Source organism: Lissotriton vulgaris, chromosome 5, assembly GCF_964263255.1.
Source record: "Lissotriton vulgaris chromosome 5, aLisVul1.2, whole genome shotgun sequence".
NCBI classification, from domain to species: Eukaryota; Metazoa; Chordata; class Amphibia; order Caudata; family Salamandridae; genus Lissotriton; species Lissotriton vulgaris.
In genome coordinates, this window is record NC_141693.1 from 1501446191 (window position 1) to 1501467078 (window position 20888).

Below are 20888 nucleotides of genomic sequence, written 5' to 3' on the forward strand. Positions count from 1 at the left end.
CACACTGGTCAACAGTGCCTTTTAAAGACACCAGATACAAACGTATGTGGCCCCTTCCGCCCCAACACATGTGAGGGACAATTATTGTTTTCATTTGTGCTTCGCCTGGGCAGCGGCTAGTCGCCTACCGGGCGTGGCTCCTGAGTGGGAAGAGTGCAGCACTTGTAAAGCATCTTGCCTGTTGCCATTCATGCATGAGACCTACTTCATGAAGCAGCACTGAGGGGTTTTTCATTTACTGAGGAGGTGGCATTCTGGTGGCAGGTGTGGCAATTACAAATGAAAGTTGCAGCGTGCCGCTCAGTGCCTAATGGGGACACTAAGCACACCGCGTAGCCATAGCGGGATGGTGACATGCTGAAAAACAGCAACAGGCAAAGCGGCTTGACTCGGATTGCTTAACCTCATCGATGCTTGAGATATTCTTCTCCTGTGCTGGGCCATAATAGAACTGGGTGTGGTCATGACGAGCTCAGCTCGTCATGAGCACACAAGCATCGAAGGGGCTAGAGCTCTGGTTGCCACGTGCCAATAATAGGGAAGAGGTGTGGGGCTGACGCTGGAATCTGGGGCCCACGGTTCGATCCCCAGCATTGGCTGCAGGTCAGCCCAGCACCATGAGACTCTGGGCAATAGCTTGCTTAATCTTCCCGACAGCCCTCAGCGCCGGGATGCCTCCGGGTAAAAATGTAAAATGTAAATGTAGTATACTTGTAAAGCGCACAGCTGCCCCAGCAACGGGGCGTCCCGGCGCTGTATAACGCTGTGGAACCCTTCCTGGCTCTCACTGTGAGATGCCCCTCCTGGGCACCCCCCAAGGTGAAGCCAGGCATCCCAGTGTTGTTGGGGCCATTGTGGAGATTAAGCAAGCTATTGCCCAGAGTCGCAGCGTGGGACTCATGATTAGAGTAGGCTCCGAGGCGAGAGAATAATCGAGTCCGCGGACATTGAGCCCAAGACCCTGCCGCATCGGGAATTGAACCCTGGTCCTGGGCCTGATCTCTGCTTCAGGGTCTGCTGCTTCTAACCAGCGAGCCACACTTCTCCACTCTGGTTAACTTTTCGTACCTTCAAAATACTGGATTTACATTTACGTTTACTTTGAAACTTGTCCATGTTAGTATAAAGAGGCCACAGTGTATTCCTAAACACTGTCGGCAGGCTCTTAGGCAGCCCGGAGAGTGCACTCTCACTGCCTGCATGCTTCCTGCTATGCAGCTCCTTGTTCAGCATGTGTTATTGTGGGGAGTTCAGGGTGGCACTGTAATGTGTCACTAATGCATTTTAGTCTGGTGATGCGAACACATGTTGGTGTGGTGATGCGATCACCACACCACACGTGTTAGTGTAAACCCTGATGTGTGACACTTAGCAGGGATGCACCAGATACACGTGCCTCCTATGCTACCCTCTGCCCCAACTCTACTCCTACCTAGTGCGTGGTGTTCCTGTGTGAGACCAGTGTGTTTATGAGTGTGCAGGCTAGCCACCATGTTTTGCATTGTGAGGCGTGGCTATATGAACGAAGGATGAATGATGACATTTGTGAGTGCGCAGTAAGTGGTCTACAGGTTGAAAGTTGTCCCTGTGTATGCGCAGAATGAGGCATTTGACTGTGTTAATGCACCTATGTGAGGGCAGCAGTGTGTGCATGTTATGTCTGTGTGTCTGCACTTTTCAAGGGCCAATCCTATTGGCTTTGGTAATGCCTATTACAGTTATGGCTTTTACTTACACAAGGGCAGTGAAGGGAGTGGAAATACACTAGTGTGTGCATGAAAATGGTAGTGAGCTTTGATATGGCAGATTCAGACTGTCAAAGAAGGTTGAAAAGGGTTGGGGGCAGCTGACAGACTGAGATGTCACCCTAGTAAGGGCTCCAGTTACTTTGCTTGCAATAGGGCCCAATGCACCTGCGTACAACCAAGAGACTTTCATGAAACAAAGGACTGACAGGAAATGTAATGGATGTGGAGCCCTGTTCCCATATATGTCCAAGCATAGCTTACCCCTCCTGCTTTTAATGTATTACCTGTGAATGTTGCAGTGCACATCTTTATGGCCAACTGTCCCTTCCCTTTTATGTATTGTCATGGGAGCTGCCCAACAATGAGCTGCCCTAAGGGGTATTTGGCTGCACAGTGCCTCTCTAATGCACATTCTTCAGGCTAGTTGGTACTTCCCTTCTACCCCAGTGTAGAAATGACCAGAGGTGTGCCTGCAATAGTTGTTATGAGTTGTGATTTTTGAAGATGGCACACATTATTATTGGCTTGAGATGTCAGCACATGCCTTCACTTTTAACCCCTTGCATGTGTTAAACGGCCCCCGGCCATCCGACGTCACAGTGGGCTTGTGTGGAGGACGGCCCCGGCCTCCGATCCCCTCCCACTCATTATTTCCCGAGCACCGAAGCGGAATTTGCGCCGTGGTCAAGGGGTTAAAAATACACTGCCCCTGTGGAGCCTGTAGCTTCCTTTGGTATGAACTTCTAAAGAGAGAGAAGTGACCAGGGTATTGAATCTGTGTCCCCCTCAAGGTTAGAACAAGTTTTGCTGCTGTGTCCTGCCTGGAAGACAAACTCTTGAGCTGCCTGTGAGAGCTGGAACTGTGCTGGTCAGAAAGACATGACTAAAGTCTTACTGACCCCGAATTGCAGAAGAGTGAGTCCACGAAGACAACCTGCCCAGGAATTATGACTCTGCAACCCGGCTGACCACGTTCCAACTGCTCATAAACTGCTTCATCTGAGGACGATGAAATGTTTGAGTACCATAGAGGGATGAACCTTATGATGGGCTTCCAGCCGGAATAACTATATGCCAGCACCTACCACACTTCCTTAGACCCTAGAGTGCAGTGAAAGTTCACCTAGAACAGGAATTCAAGTCCGCAGCCACCCTCCCACCTCATTTTCCACTGGGAGCAATGCAAAAGTGGGTGACTGTTTTTGATTATGTACAGTACCATGATTTTCGTTCTAACTTTTATTAGTGATACTTGAACGGTGTTTCATGCACTGCATTATTTTACTTTATTTTATATCTTCTGCATTCTAGCCCCTGGTTATACTTTGATAAATCTTGAAGTTTGACATGTTTTTGTAGCTTAGTAGTGCACTATCCTATGGCCACCACTGCATCCAGCCATATTACTACTTAGCACCACTGCCCCGTTCCTCAACATGAGTTGGTAATGCTGCTTTGATGATGGTGTAGTCCTCTCTTCTCTACCCTCCATGCCCCCCTGACAAAGTAAATCGAAATAAGGAGTCTGGCGAGGAAAGTTTGGCCGTAGTTATCAACTTTAACTATACTACACTTTATATTGCATGTGTATGTTTGCCAATAAAAATAACTGGAGCAACTGATCCTAAAGGCAAATGAAAACTATACTGGTCTGTGGATGTGAACATCACAGAGTCCTATCGGTGCATGTAAAAAGTGCCCCAACTATGAGAATTTTTATCCTGATAGATATTTTGACTTATCTGCTGTTTGTGAAAAAACCGTGCTCGAGAGTAAACCAATGAGTTATGAACTTTAGATAGACTTCACTGATAAATTGAATTTATTTGCACATGATTTCTACAGAATCTTTGACCAAAGATCCATAAATCAGTTTTCCCTCTTGAGCGGCCAATTACAGCAATCGCAGCTGGGGTCAAACACCAACCCATTAGCACACTTCATAGGGTATGTTCTGCCACCAGCACACTGGTAGAACCTGGAAGGGTCCACTGGATCGGCATAGAAGCCATCAGGCTTCCCAGTACAAAACCCCGGCTCGACGGGCACAGTGGGCGTGCTTTCTGTCGGTGAGGTGGTCGGAGTAGTGGTGTCATCAGGATCTGGGTGTGAGATTTCAGGTGCTGCAAGAAAATGAAAGAAAATACTGATTAGATAAAATGTATTGCAGTTATGAAATGTTTTTATTGGCAATCCCAGAATCTAGCCAGGGACTGAGTTAAATTAACCAGCCCGGAGGAAGGACAGTTTCTGAGTGAATCTGTGAGCTGGGGTTGTTTCCAGCAAAGACATGTCACCAAGGTCAACTTCCATTTATGTGATGAACAGTGAATGTATTACCCTGGTAACTGTTTTCAGTGTAAGCAACAGACTCAAGCTCTGCAAGTAGGTATAGCCCTTTCCAGTGATGTTTACACTCAATGTTTTTATGAAGATTGCTCTTTCACTTGACACCGAGTAACCGAGAACTGGTTGTGTGCCTGTAGTAAGAGGTTCCCAAGAAGCTCTCTCCTTTAATCTAGAACAAGCTCTTCCTCAACCACTGAGGAATCAGTCTATTTTTTATATATACAGATATATGTGAAACAGTCCTAGTCACATGATGAGCAGCAAGCAATGGGTGCTACAGCAACTTCACCAATGACGTATTACTGATTACATCAAACGTATTTCCCGAATTTGGAGAATTTTAGATTAAATTAATTTGACTAGTATCATTTCACCAAGATTTAAGGGCTACCTGTAATGACATCATACACCTATGATCTTGCTGCAACCTCAAAGCAAGCGGCATCCTATGACCTTTCACTACCAAGCAAAGCCTGTCATACCGTTGTTAACCATTCTTTATTGGGAAGTGGAGGCTGCAGCATGTTGATAAACAGTGATTTGAAACATGTAAATGCACTAAAACTAGCAAAAACGGAAAACATCAAGAACTTAGTACTTGCTTTTATCCTAAAGTAGATAGTCGGTTATAAATATGTGTAATAATCTTGTGTGACATTATTAGTGAGAACTCAATAGTTCAGCCAAATATCACAAATTGAAGCCGCTTCCTTTGCAACTCTTCTACATGTTGGTGTGTTAGCATAAAACAGACTTCCACCCTTGATTTGACTCAGATGTCATGCTTTAATTGAATCATTGTTTTAGAGTGGCATAATCTTACATAGTAAGAGTAACTCTAAAGAGCAGGACAACAAAAGGCTTTATTTAGATTTTAGTGTACAGGAAAATCCGTCTGAAATGTGGCGGATGTCAAGTCTGCCATAGCGCAGCATTATAGCCAGGGCCAATGGATAATGTGTGGAATCCTGGTTTCTGTGAATATTTATTATTTGTGCATCACTAAGTAAGTGTTTTGATTTGTGTTGATCCTATTAAATCTCAGTTTTTTATCACACTTTAGAGTCACAAAAAAGTGTTTTATTTTTGCTTTCCTGACTGCTGAGGGAATACAGTTCATTTAAAGATAATTTACATTGTCTTGGCCGGTGCAAGTAAGCGCGGTGGGGTGGAAGTGACAAATGACGGAATAGGTTGAATAAAGTACATAAATAAATAAAACCACTTACCTTGTGCTCACAGCATCGCCGAGCTGGCGATGCTGTGAGCGCAAGGTAAGTGGTTTTATTTATTTATTTGACCTTTTTAGTCATTTGTCACTTCCACACCCCACCCATGCCCCTGCCCGCCCCACCCTGCCCCACTTTCACCGCGCTTACCTGCATGGGCCGCCACTGCAAAAACACCATCCTACAGTCTTTCCTTTCACACTCCCTGTACTCGAGCAAGATGGTTACATAGCTCACTTTGAAAACTTCCCTCACTTTACAGTCAGAGAAAAAAAATTAAAATACTAGTGCACGTGTCAAAAGAATAAGCAGCAATTTGTCAGAAGACGTGCCGGACATCTCACCTCTGCCTTTGAAGCCCCCTTAATTTGACAAGAGAAACATCAAATTTATAAGCATCTTTATTTATTGCTCTGTATTTAGCAGCCCACTAAAAGTCGGCTCATGGCCCACCATTTGGGAAACGCTGCAGTAGAGAATTCAAAGATTAGCCTCCCACGCTACAACCCACAGGCCCTGCTCACTTCCAGCTTCCAGTGAGTGAGCGACCAGGGTCCTTAGATGGAGTTGGGTGGATACATGATGTCTGCCAAAAACTGGCAAGTGAGTTCTCCCCTGTAATGGCACTTAAGCTATGCATACGGATCATCTGACACTTTTAGGCAGATGTCCTGCTTAACTAAACTCAAATTCGGGCTCCACGTTCCTCGGAACACAAAGGCTTGATCCCAGGGCCAGACTGGGAGCCGAAACCGCCCCTGGCAAACTGCTCAACCGGCCCCTTGGGAGGGCGGGAGGGGGGTGTGCGGCCGAGCTGTTTGTTTGGGCCGTTTCGGCTGATTTGTTACAGGGGACCGATATTGCCTGGCCCCGGTGACAAAAACACCCCCCCAGGTGACCAAAAACTGGCCCCAAACCCGATGGCCCACCAGAGAAATGCCTGGTGCCCGCTATGGCCAGTCCGTCCCTGTTTGGTCCCTACCTCCTCCTAACGAGGCATCTGTGCCGTTATCATTACCTTTCTTTGCAATGTGTTTGGAGTGGTTTCCCTGGGGGATTCTGTTCTGAATACGTTTGAGCTCTTTCATGCCCTCTTTGGCCCGGTCACTGGCAGTGCACAGGCACATTCGTCCAAATCCTAAATGTGTTTACATCTAATTTCCAGGGATAGTGATGAGTGCTTTCAATATTGTTGCACAGCAGCAGCTCGAGAATATTACTGCAAGTAATCTCTGTGCCACCCTCCCATTTCTCCTATGCGAGGTCCTGTTCTGTTCCAAAATAAACTTTTTCATGAATATTCCATGAAACATGAAAACAACATTCCTTTACAAAATGTCTGTAATAAAGTCTCACACATCAACTACATTAACATACATTAAAGGAAACGGTATTTAAAACAATCTGTTTAGAAATTACTCAAGGTCACCAGGGCAAGACTCTGCAGAACCCAGCTGAGCTGGCTCTATGTGGGGGCGGCCCTGAAAGGTGGGGGCATGTCCATGCCCAGGGCTTAAAACGCCTGCCTGGGATGCCAAGGTAAATGCAGGAGTGCCCCTCCCCCTTCAACTGGTTACTAGTCGCAGTCAGAAGTTAGAGAAGTTTACCAAACCGTATCAGTGGTTTCCCAGTATTGATATTGTCTACGAATTAACTTGTGATAAGTTATTCCCCAGATTCAGAATTCAGCCTGACGTCAGGGGATAATTCATCACAGCAGACCTAGAACAGACAGCGATAGAGGTTGATGGATTCTCCCCTCTTACCCCGTCCATTTCACGGGACGCCCGGCCACTAATGCTAGGTACTCCGCTGTGGCTCTAAGAGAGACACAAGTGCTTCGGGCAGTCCCCTGCACGTCTCTCGCTTCACTCCAGCCACTGGTCCTAGCCTCCGATGGAGACCGGAAGGACCGTTGTCACGCCGGGATCTAAGCACCACGCTGAACATGGACTTTCAACACTTTTGTGATTTTTCTCCTTCTCCTGTGTCCTCCTTACCTTCAAGGAACTCCTTGAGCTTGTTTATAAGAGGGTACGGGCCCTGGTTGCAGAAAGTACCCGCAAAGTCATCCTGGTCGATGGCCCAGACCATGCCGCCTCCAAATCCTTGCTCCCTCACAAACTTGACCTGTAAATACACATACAAAAGTTGTGAAAAGACCCATCCATTCATTCTGTTGTATTCTTAATAGGTGTCTGTTCCAAGTTACATAACCAGGCAGAGTTAAACCTCATAAATCGAATAGGGCCAGGGTAGGACTTGGCAGTTGGGCCATATTTTATTTTTTATTTTTTTATGACAAATTTGTGCTTCCTCGATGATAGTGCTCTAGGCAACCATCTAGAATTGCCTTGCACTGGGCCTGTATTTTTTTTTCTCAATTGTTTTGTATTGCTATATAGTATAACAGGGCAATAAGTGTTACATATTATCAAAACAAAATAAGGAAAGCAGAATACTTTCTTTGCACCAGCGACGGAACACTGCTGTATTGGTGACAGAACAATTTGGACCTGCATTTTCATTGTCTGGCCAGTCTAAAGTCACATTTTAACCATTAAGTCACATTTGAGCAGACCAAAGAGCGCAAGAATGACACTTGCACAGAGACGGCTCCTCCATTTGAGCGGAGGATTGTCGCTCGCAAGCCTCAGAGCTGAAAAATAAAACTGAAATAAAAGTAAATGTATTACTTTTTTATTTTCCTGCAACCCGTCCTGAACTAATGGTAAGAACAGGGCCGGGCAGGGCTAGCGCTGTCGAGTAGCAGCAGCAGAGAACTATGCGCTTTAAAATGTGCACGTCTCTTTGGCCGGCCGTCTTTGGCTGACCTGCCAGGCATGCGCATTTTAAAGTTTTCTAACCAAGGAGTCTTAGACAGCAGGGTTAGAGAAAGCGCAGGCCTCCAGTGCTCTTAGGAGCGCTGGGAGAGCCTGCTCTATCCAATCGTGGCATTGCTTTCATGTTGTGTTCCAATTGGCTAGAAAAGCAATGGCTTCTACTGCCTTTTGGGTGGGTACCAGTCTGGAAGATATCCCAAAGAAATTCCGGTTGATCTTGGGTTTCAACATTTATGGCTTTCTATTGCAAGCCGATGGAACATGCAGCAACAACTGTAGTCATCGTGTGTTAAAATGCATAATACCAGCCTCCTTTGTTGTTAGAAAATTGTATTGCAGATTCTCCTATTCAGTTTTGAAGGAGAGCCCTGATTTTTTTAAGGATAAGGAGGAGAGTATTATGCTTCCTCTCTATTATTTTTCTGTTATCTGGTGTACGCCATCAAATCAAACTTCAGGCTAACCAGCCAAGCTTGTGAGTGGCTTTGGACGCCAATATGTGGACCACAAATGGAATCTGAGAAAGGATTAGACAACGTTATTTGTTTATGTTTTAGACTTCAATTATATGTGTTTCTTAGAAAGGTCAGATTTTAACTTCTTTGCATCAAGAACAGAGGTGGACACAGTGGTTAATAGCCTTTATATATAGATTGAGCATTATTGGTCCTTTTTGATATTTATGGCTTTGTAAACTGAAATGCATTAAGGTATATGTAGTGGTTTCAAAAGCTGTAAATAAATAGTTAGAAAATAGACTGCATACTAAATCACCTCCTTGTCTTTAATAAAATCAGGATTCTTCTTCACAACTTGCAAGGAGAATCTGCAATTCTTTTGCATTTGTGAAAACTGGATGTGGTGCACGTAGCAGGAGGATCATGAGGGTCTAGCTTTGGAGCTCTAAACTCAGCAGTTGGTGAAAAGCGATGGTTGTGCTGTGTAGGAGAGTGCCAGCTAGAGGAGCTGTGGCAAAGAGACTGTGTGTGTGAGGGATGAGGGATATGTTGACGGCGTGTGTGGGGATGAGATGGAGCACAGATGGAGAAGGTGAGAGTGTTCTGTTTAGTAAAGGTGCAGTCAGATGGTGGGGTCTTGCTGTGAGGGATTGTGTTATGGAACAGAGTAAAGTAGTGGATTTAGGATCTACTTTTTGTTGACAAGTTCTCAGACATAAACATGTTTTGATGGAAAAAGCTCAAGCAAAGAAGTCTTTTTGAAGAGAAGTTTGCTTACTAAAGAAGTTCTGTAAAGTTCCAAAACGTTGCTAACGGAATTTTTATTTCAATGATACCTAATGATCACTACTCTAGAAATACGTAATCACAAAGACCAGCTGCATAATTGTATTTATGCTATTTGGTGCATTAAGATGTAGAAAACGATGTAAATGATTTAGGTAAATATAAAACAAATGAGGAAATGAGAAAACTTGTAAAGATACAACTGATTCTATTGGGACATGAATATCGCCTGCATGGTGTACAGGGGTGCTCCCCTGCCATGAAAGCCCGGCTGTAAGTATCTGGTATGCTAACTTTTGATTTGTACCTCCAGTAATGTTACTCTAATGCATGTGGAGCGGCCCACGGCTAGGACCTGGTCTTGTCCTGTAATGAACTATAAGAAAAAAAAGAACCCTCGCTGGTACTTGAATGGCGAAAAGCTTGAGCAGGTTACCACATATAAGTACCTGGGAGTAATCCTGGACTCAAATAACACTTCGAGGGCGCAGTTTAAATCTTTGCGAGGGAAGGCTATAATGACTTATATGTCTCTAAAAACATTGAAGGGTAAATTACCCGATCTGACACTGAAACCTCTTCTCGATCTATTGAGTGCCAAATTAAAACCGACTCTCACATATGGGAGTGAATCACACCATGGTAAGGACGCGGCGTTACTGGACACTCTTATTGCCAATTCATACAGGGCTATTTTCAATCTTCCCAAGTACGTTTCCCCGGCTCAGATTCGACTAGAATTCGGTATCTTGAAACAAACTCTAGAGAGGCGGAGCGTGTATGCAACAAACTGGCATAAAATTTGCAACGCAGATGCTGGATCTCTATGTGCAAACCTATGGGAAGAATTACTTCGGCACCGCAACCTCGCGCCGAGAGCCTACTTATATGAATCTCTCAAAGTTCTAGGCCTGACTGAAACCTGGGAAACATCAATGGATCTCTTGTCCTTTAAAAAAGTAGCTAAAAAATCAGCTAGCATCATCTCAGCGATAGAAGACAAGAAAGACCTAGCAAACCGAGCACATGGATGGCTAACGGTGGGAGCTTATGAAAAACTGCGGCCACAAGCGTACTTCAGTATTGGCATGAAAATAAATGTTAAAGAAAAATTCCTAAAATTACGACTTGCTGTAATTCCCATACTTTCACATCTTCCACCTTGGGAGAGAAATAACCCGTCACAACAGTGTCGCATGTGCAAAACCGGCAAGGAAGACATAATTCATGTGATTTGCATCTGCCCTAGCATAAAGGACCTGAGGTTCAATCTCTTACGTCCTTTTTTTAACTTTTATGCCGTCCGGACCTGCAGACAGGCAGCCATATTGTGCTTTTCTACTAGCGACACTAAATTGAACTGTCAAGTTGTGAAGTTCTTTGACCTAATAAGAAAGAGACTTAACCATGCCATATGAACTTTTAATCCTATGATGCTAACCATATAACTGTTAACATCACTGTAATTTTATGCACCTTATTTTTTGTTTTTGTTTGTACGTTAAAGCAAAAATTACTATGGATACTTTTCAATTTTGTAAAGATTTTAATTAATCATATACAAATAAATATTTTACTTTCTTACTTACTTACTTGTCCTGTAATGGGGAGGGACGAATCAAACGTGTCCTATGTGTGCCCACATTGACCGACACAGGATTACTGGGACTGGTATTGGTTTAGCATATAGTGGGGTGGTGGCAGGTTACCATGTTTTGAGAATCCATAATGTGACCAGGCCTTCCTATCTGACTCACTGGAGTGGAAGTCTACTGGCCCACTTGTTTAAAGTTCTACTTTTATGTGCATACGCAGTTTTATGCTCTAAAATCCTGAGTGCATGTTATCTGTGTTTGATATATGTAGTCCACCAATTCTGACCCCAATTCCTGTGGCTACGCGCCAACACCATAGCCCCCCTCAGGTAAAACAACAATACCCACGCCAAGAAAGCCAGATGGTTTACCACTGAACTTCGAGAGTCCAGACGCACTTGCCGCCACCTTGAAAAGGCCTGGAGGAACACCAAATCCACAGAAGCCCACAACAACTTCAGAGCCACCACCAAAGCCCACCACCAACTCATCAGAGAAACGTGGAAAAAAGCGATTGAAGACAGAATCTCCACCCACACGAACAACAGCAAGGAACTCTTCAGCATCAAGGAGTTTGCCCAACCTACCAGCGAGTCTACTGACATCCCTCCCTCACAAGACCTCTGCGACAAACTCAGCACCTTTTTCCACCACAAAATCAAGAGCATCTACAACAACTTCGACGAAGATAACCAACACACTGAACCCTCACCAACCACCCCGACACCCAGAAACCAGCAATTGACAACTGGACAGCCCTCACCACTGAAGACACACTGAAGACAATTAATTCAATCCACTCAGGGGCCCCCACGGACCCCTGCCCCACCACATTTTTAACAGAGCCGCCAACACCTTTGTACCCATGCTCCGCCACACCATCAACTGCTCTCTGGTATCCGCCTTGTTCCCCGACGACTGGAAACATGCCAAGATCAACCCCCTCCTGAAGAAACCCTCAGCGGACCCCACCGACCTCAAAAACTACAGACCTATCTCCCTGCCCCCGTTCCCAGCGAAAATCAACGAGAAAGCCATCAACAGCCACCTCACCACATTCATCTAAGAACACAACATCCTCGACTTCTCCCAATGCGGCTTCAGAAAAAACACAGTATGGAAACCGCCCTCCTCGCCGCAACAGAGGACATCCACACCCTACTGGACTAAGGAGAAACAGTAGCCCTCATCCTCCTCGACCTCTCAGCGGCGATTGACACAGTCTCTCACCGCACCCTAATACGCAGACTCCACGACGCAGGAATCCAGGACAAGGCCCTCGACTGGATCTGCTCTTCCTCTCCGGCAGAACGAAGTGGGTCAGACTCCCCCTTTCCTCTCGAACTCTACACCTACCACCTGCGGAGTCGCTCAGCCCAACGCTCTTCAACGTCTACATGGCTCCACTCGCCCTCATCATCAGAACCGATGGACTCAAAATTGTATCATACGCAGAAGACACTCAACTCATCCTCTCCCTATCAAACGAACCCAACGGCGCCAGACACAACTATTGAGAAGGTATGGAAGCCATCGCCAAATGGATGAAAAACGGCTGCCTACAACTAAACACCAACAAAACAGAAATACTCATCATGGGCCCAAACCCCAATGCCTGGAGCGATACCTGGTGACCCCCCACCCTCGGAAACCCACCAAGCCCCACGGACCACTCACGCAACCTGGGAATCATCGTGGAGTTCGAGCTCAAAATGGACCGCCATATCTACTCCATCTCATCTTCCTGCTTCCACACCCTCTGCCTCCTTCGCAAGACCTTCAAATGGATCTCCCTCAAACACAGAAAGACTGTCACTCACGCCCTGGTCACCAGCAGATTTGACTACGGCACCGCACTCTACGCTGGAATAAACAAAAAGCTCACCCACAAGCTACAGAACATCCAGAATGTCGCCACAAGACTGGTCCTCAACCTGCCAAACCACTGCCACATCTCAAAGCACCTGCACACACTACACTGGCTCCCCGTTGAGGCGCAAATCACCTTCAAGATACTCACCCACGCACACAAGGCCCTCCACGGCACCGGACCAGCATACCTGAACAGCCGACTCAAATTGCAAGCACCCCAAAGGACCCTCGGTTCAGCCCAGTTCTCCTCCGCCATGGTCCCCCGCACCAGAAAGACGAGATCGGGAGGCCGTTCCTTCTCCTTCCTTGCGGCCAAAGCCTGGAACGCTTTTCCACTCCACCTCAGACAGACAACATCGCTCCCCATCTTCGCAATAAACCTCAAAACCTGGCTCTTCGACAGACCCCTTCCTTGATGGAATGGAACCTGCAGCCCCTCTACCTCTTGCGCCTTCAGACCCTTATGGGTGAGTAGTCGCGCTTAACAAACCCCTGATTGATTGATTGATTGATTGATTGATTGATTGATTGATTGATTGGGACTACATATCGGTCAGAAAAAGGTATCACTGGTAACTGATATTCATGACGTTGGAAAATGGGATCTAGACTATGCCAAGCGACACAGGTAGAGAGCAGAATGTACTAGAAAAGACTGAGAATGGCGTAGGAATCCAACATCGTATGAGCGATGAGGGCTATCAATATGACATTTTAAGTCCCTTAAAATGGAAACATTCGAGAGAGAAGTTCATTATATGGGGAGAAATTATATCTATTAATGAGTTGATTAATTCACTTGGGTGCCCTGGGAGCTGGCAAATAAGTGCCCCCAGAGAAAGACAAGATGGGAGTAAGGCGAAGTACGGAGACCATAATTTCAACATCCTCCACGGCAGCAGTTTTGGACGGGGAGCAGGGTAAATTCTGCTTGATACATGATCATCAGTTCACCTTTAGGGATAGCAAATAAACAAAGGAAGAGTGTCCGTCAGGGAAGGGTTCAGAATAGTTGTAGCACATGAAATATGAGGCCAGTTGTAAGTGGTCAGATGTAAAGACCAATTTCAAGAAAAAATACAGGATTTTTTCAGGAAACCCTCACTCACCCTAGTGGTGACATGCTTCATCATCGGGTCCACCAGGAGAGATCGAATACCTCCCCGGTGTGCTGCGACGCCAGGAGACTGCGGAGCAGGTTCTTGTGAGGGTAAAGAGTGAAAAAGTGTAGTGAGTTTAAAAATGTCCAAGGTTGTACCAAAAAATCATTTATTGGCTGGTCAACCTGACATGATAAAAACTTGCTATGTGTAGGGAAAACTAACCAAATAGAATATACTGGTGTTTCCCTTTTAGAGAAAGGTCAACATGTTTCTGCCCGTGGTATGTGTGACTTTACAGGGCTTTCTTCAGGACCAGTATGCGAGTGTCACCTTAACAGGTGTAGGCGCGCTAAGGCCTACCCTGCCAAAGGCGGTGAAAGTTAAAAATAGCACTATATGTAAAAAGGTGCAAAAAAAGGAACAAACTTGTAAGTTTGGGGAATTACCTCTGTTACGAGGAACCTAGAAGTCTGTGGAAATAAAAGGTGAGACAAACAGACAAATACACAGACAAATAACATAAAATCAATAGGTATTGATCATTATCAATGGCAATTGATGCAACTTGGTGGCGTGACACGTGCTGGCATACCTATCAAGGGCCGTGGCCGAGATGCATGGGATGCGAAGGAATCGTTGTGCCACAATCCGGGGTGGGGGCCTCAACTAGCGCTGAAAAGAGTAGTCCAGCGCGGTCTGTTGCACGTGAAGAATAAGGCAACAGGTTGACAAATGGAGACTTACAGTGTTAAGTCAATCCGTGCGGGAGGCCAGGAGTGGCTACCCGTTGTTACATTGCTACCTATAATAGGGCGGCGGGGAGATGGTCCTCGAGGTGTAGAGCGAAGAGGCAGAGCTTCAGTATAAATACCAGTAACTCTGCTGGCCGTGACTTGTTAATTGTTCAAGCACACAAATCTATGAGCGTGAATACGAAATATTCCTCACTTGTAAGAACATGAGCCACGCCCCATAGAACTCAGGAGGGGGGTGGGAGCGAAAATGGCACACCCTATTTGGGAAGGAAAAAACAAACACACACAGAGGATTTAGAGATCTGGCCGGATCTCGAGGACAAGACTTATCTTAATAGAAGACGCAACGCTCTGCACCCTCTCGGTACCTAGCTGTTCCCTCGCTGGATCTCATGGATCCTGAGTGAAGGGCGAACCCGGTGTTATGGGAAAGGTAACAGGGCGCGGGCCAATCGGAGCCAGGTAATCAAAGCATGTCACCACTAGGGTGAGTGAGGGTTTCCTGAAAAAATCCTGTATTTTTTCTTGAAATTGGTCTTTACATCTGACCACTTACAACTGGCCTCATATTTCATGTGCTACAACTATTCTGAACCCTTCCCTGACGGACACTCTTCCTTTGTTTATTTGCTAAACTGACTGGGGACTAAGAGTGCCATATAACCCTTTCTCTCTCTTTGTTGATATACACCTTTAGGGATAGCCAGAGTAACATCAGGAGCTGAGGGATCCCAAAGACTAATCTCTCTAAAGAATTTGGCATCAGGCATAGGGTTACGTGAAGTCTAAAATGTCGGAACAATGTCGGGGCAAGGATATCACATCAAAAAACTGGAATATTGCTGGCCCAGATGCTAGATGCCAAGAAGTCTCATCCTGATGACTGACTGCCAATATAGCTGCTAAAATAAGTGAGGAGTTCTCTATTCATGACCAGGGTTCTGCATGCTTTGGACATGTTGAGGACACAATAGAGTGAGCAGGGTATAAAACTCTGTGTGTTTCCCTGCAGATTTCTAAGATGAAACAGAAACCACTAGCAGCAACATTTCAGGTTCAAATGCTAGAACTGCAAACACATTAGACATACATACACACAGACCTTACCCTGTGTCCAGACGTTGCCCAAGTGGGTAATATTTTCCAAGACCTCAATGAGGTAGCAGAAGAGACTCAGACTAACAAAAACACCAGTAAGTAATCCATGTATTACAAGACATACAGTGAGGTGGAACACTCACCTTGTACTGGTAGCTCAGCACATTGTCGTAGCTCACCCACTGGTTGCCCTTGTAGGCGTAGGGGACCTTTTTGACACTTTCCCAGTTGTCAGTTGCACCTTCCAGAAAGGGGCAGATCTACCAAAAGAGTAAACAATCACTTAATCTGAAAATAAGACAATGAGGGAGGCCCTGCAACATTAATATTGATACCCATCAGCCACAATTCTAGAAATCCACAGTTTATTAAGACTAGATATTGTATTGTATTGCATTGTATTGTAATTGCATTTATATAGCGCTTGCTACCCCTGACGACATGGTGCCGGGCTTTATCTTTGAAAGCTTTTCAGTATATCAGTAACGACTCCAGGAACTTCACAATACAGGCATATTCTTCACCAAACATAATAACCTTATATGAGCTAGGAGTCTGCAAAACAATCATCAAGCATGAAACCGGTCTCAGTTTTGACTCCTCATGGATTTTATTTAAACTTCTGAGGAGGAAGTCCTATATTTTCGAAGAAGTATCACATTTTGGATCAAACCCCTAAAAGTCGCAATGGTAGACTCGTAGCACAGGAGGTCTATACATAAGGGGCACCATTCCAGAATTCCAATAAAGGATCTATGTCATAAACATCAGAAAGTTTTTGTGAGCTTTCATTTTCAACCTAATAATGCAAGGGTTGGAGTGACACTGCCTTTGAATATTGTAACCAGTGTGTGATCATTTTTTTCTCAAGTATGGCCAGAGTGAAATCAGGAGTGGGGGGAAAGATGGTGTTGTCCAGGCCGTACACAGGACCTCTCCCCGGGACACTCCAAGGGGTGTTGAGTGTCTGAGTTCTTGTTTCACAGCTGGAATATGCCGCTGACAAAAGCCTGGGACATGGGACAAAAATGTAATGCATACAGTGCAACCCTTTGACAACTTGTGTGACAGCTGCTGGCTGCGGTTTCCTAGGCACATACAACACTACCAGTAGACTTAAAACACAACTGAAAATAATGCATTTCCACCTTGATGCCTGTGAAGCAAAGCACACATCTGTCTTACTTTTGACGCCTTAACTTTTTTTAATAGCAGTAGAATGCAATTCCTGGAATAGTCTTGATGGTCCCATTGACTTTTTTTTAAGTTTCCCTTTTGGAAATCCTATTTTTCAGAAAAAGTGACAAATTTTGTATCAAAAGCCTTAAACGTTGCTATGATAGGCTCTTGGTCCATGACATCAAGCGCGTACTTAGCACAATTTAGGATTTCCAAAAATGGATCAATGTATGAACCATTTGATTCAGACACACAGGGTAAATTCAGGACAATGATGATAACATTTCCTATTTCCTATCAGTTATAATGGGGTCATACAGAGTATAGCTGATGCCGGCCACCCCTTTGCGGTAGAAGATATACGCATGAGTATTGTCAGTATTGGTAAATGTGTGGTCTGCGAGGCAAGGCCTTTTGCCCCTTGGGATGTCGGTGAGATTGTTGTAAGTGACTTGTAATACATCAATTTGTAAAGGCCATGGGCAATTGGATATAGATTGGATGACTTTGGAGAGGTCAATAAAGGTTGCGGACATTAGCTTTAAAGGGGTGACAATCCTGCATGTCCAGAACCCACTTAACAATACTAGTCCCAGGTGCCGCCCGTGCAGGGAAGAGCAGTAGGGCTGTGGGGATTTCGAAAGACGATGACGATGAGGGGAAATTAATTATCTATTCAATTTTCCCTCATGTTCCTCTGTCAACTCTCCCCCCACTCTCCCAAATCGGCCCTACCGCCCCACTGCTCTTACCTGCACGGGCCGCTCCTGGCTATCCGAAATAGGCCTAAAATAAAATTCCTAGTTACCAATCGTTAACTGTACTCCAAATATCACCTTGCAATAATACTTCAATAATATTTAACAGCAGAATCCTCAAGCTACTACCCTTGGAGGGAGGATGGCAGTAAATGGGAGTACAACTAGTCTGCGTTTTCCGTCTTTAAGTTATTGAAGAAATTTTGAGAACAAAGGAATTTCATCAGCTTCTAATTGTACTCTATTCTAAAGTGAAAAGCACTGATAAAGGACATGGCACATGCATCATGGTGGGCAATGCCTATCTTCTACTGCACACTGATTTAGAAGTGTTTCCTCACTGATTGGAGAATATAGATAATGTTTACCCATTTACTTCATCATTACTGACCAAAAAATGGAATCCGCAAAGTAAAAACAGTATCAGCAACTAGTTTCGCATATGGGGGATCAATTGGCTTTGTCAATGTTTTTTTAGACATGTGATAAACATGTCTAAAAGTAAAGAAAAACAAAGCACTATGACACAGCCACGGTTGGTCTAATCATATTGCTTTTTTCTGTACTATAAGCCATGTTGCACAGCAGCCTGAGCTTTGATTGCGATGAATCTAAGAAAAAGGCCTTTGGAGGTGCATCCCAAGAGAAGATTACAGAAAGGGAAGACACTTTAATTCTTTAACCTAGGTAATACCTGCACAGTTTCTTGACAACATAGTGGAAGGAGAAATTACTGTTTAAACTTGGGGCTTAGTACTATCTTGTTTACAACATATGCTACATCCTGAAACACTCCATTGGGTCTCTTAGCCACAGCTGACATATGTTTGAGTAATCCAAAGAAATCTACAGATTGTGAAAATGACATGAACAGATCCTCCATTTTCATGCAAATGTAACCTACGAATATTGGCACAATAGCAAACTGTTCATAGCTTGTTTAGAAGCTCAGGTTTGCCCACTGGAATGAACATAATAATCAATTATGTTTCATGGTAGAGGGTTGGAGAGCAATTGTCAACCGGTGTGTCCTTCCTTAAGATTGGTGGTGGAGGCACCAGGGTGTGTAGGAAAGGATTCATATTTGCTCTATCTTGTCTTTTGTTTTGTTATTATTTTTCTTGGTGACCTAGATGCCTTTGAGACCTTTTTGTTAGAGGTATTTGACTATGATTGCGTGGGAGAGACTGATTAATGGGGTAGTGGTAATTGTTATACCTGTTGTTTCATCACAACGGAGTTGAATAGTGTTGACCATAGCGGAATTTGCTACATGGCATTCCTTTGGTCAACCAATGTTTGGGTGTTGAAGAGAGGTGGTTTAATAAGTTTGTCTTTAAATGTGAAAGCTTTGAACCATACGCTAAAAAAATGAAAATCAGGAAGCACTGTAAATGACTGAAAGGGTACATCTTCATACAGGAGATATAGATTGATATGATGGACTTTTATAGAAACTTGCATGCGGACTAAAGCTTTTTTTAATGGTATAGAGGATCTGTAACAAGCAATGGAACTTTTTGGGCCTCTTATTTTTCCTAAATTATTTAGCACTTCATACACAAGAATGTGGTTATGTTCTATGGTGGTTTCTTTGGTTACTTTCTCCCTCCTCGACTCGACAATTCTGTGACAGACAATAATTTTGTAAACAAGATTTCATATTTTTTTTACTATATTTAAGATTATCTTTTTTTTAATTTAAACAAAAATTTCCCCCATGTCATATGCCTATCTTTCACAAACAATAAGGGTTATAGGAACAAAAAAATCCTTGTGAAACGCTTAGTTCATTTGAAATAACAGTACAGCTTTTATGTGCGTTCCTTAATAGCTTTATCTCCAAACCTTTACTCCTCATCCCAGTGACATAGCCAATGACAAGAGGCCGGTTAATGATATTCTAGGCCGGTTAATTATATTCTACACTGTATTTGATCAATAATGAGGAAATCCCAGTTGAGGAAAAAAGTACATGCCTGGGAGTGTTGGGCTGCAGGGTTTCAGCCGGCAGGGCACTGAAACCTGTGGCACCTTGCATGGTCCTTTGGTTTCTGGGCTGCAGATAATGCTGCAAGAAGCCCACATTTGCAGTCTTTGAGTCTCACTCACCTAGTGCTCCTGGCAGCTGCTCCTTGTTCCTCTAGCTCCAAAATGGCAGTCAGATTATCCCACAGCTTGTCCAGTTCAGGCGTAATCCCTCTTTTCTTTCCCCTTTGTATCATAGCTGTTTTAATTGGTTTCTTCCTAATTGTCTCAGTTCATTATGTTTCCTGGTTTGTGGTGTTTGATGTAATTTCCTTTTTCTGTTCCTTCATTACATAAGGGCTTCCACCTGGTTAGAGAATTTGTCCCAACAACGCTGTGTTCCTTGGCGTTTTCCTCTCTCTTTCCAATTGCTGATCATGACTCTTTGCTCCAGGCGAATTGCAAATTTAGACTCCTTTGTTTCTGGTTTCTTCAGTCCTTTGAAATCTTCATCCAGCAAGGAGGTTATTTACAATTTTGTATTTTTCCTCCTAAAAAGATGACTACCACATATTCTAGTGTGTGGTGACATTGTGGCTTCCGGAAACAATCGCTGTCACATCGGACAGATGAAGGCCCAGAACCTGATTGCAGGTAAGCATCCCCCCTCAACAGGGAGATGTGTAGAAGGATGTTGGTTGAACAAAGACTTTGTAAAGTGCAATTTAATCAGGATGATATGGCAAACTAAAGTTTGAAAGCAAAGGGTCAGTTAGCAACAATTTTGAAAAATAAAAAGTCTCAGTAGCGGAATAAGTAGCTCTTTCAATATCTTTCCTTCAGGTTTTCTTCTTTGTATTGTGAAGGGGAATTTACACTGTTGCGTATGTATACAGACAATGCCTCCCTCACCAAACAACAAAAGGCCTGGATAATTTGGTCCAGGTTCACCTGGATAATTTGGCTCTATATGCCACCATAAAGCATCTGCACACAATTACATCCAAAATCAAAATATTGTTGCCTTGTAAAAAAACGACGCTAGCACAAGGCCTATTAATTGTAAAAAAAAATAAGATAGTTGTCACATTTAACTATCTAGGCTATTTAGGTTCATAGTTGGAAAGTTATTCCCATTAAGACATTG

General features: G+C 44.3%; 1 protein-coding gene across 1 annotated transcript in view; it reads right to left on the reverse strand.

The window, feature by feature from the left end:
- Window positions 1–3552: 3552 nt before the first annotated feature.
- LOC147712855 (acidic mammalian chitinase-like) overlaps window positions 3553–20888 on the reverse strand; it is a 59618-nt gene continuing 42282 nt past the window's right edge. Inside the window, exons 9-11 of the mRNA XM_086923517.1 lie at window positions 15980–16096; window positions 7327–7456; window positions 3553–3871 (exon numbers count right to left, since the gene is read on the reverse strand). Of these exons, the coding sequence (XP_086779643.1) occupies window positions 3618–3871; window positions 7327–7456; window positions 15980–16096 (501 nt within the window). The 3' untranslated portion in view covers window positions 3553–3617. The remainder of the gene's footprint in view (window positions 3872–7326; window positions 7457–15979; window positions 16097–20888) is intronic.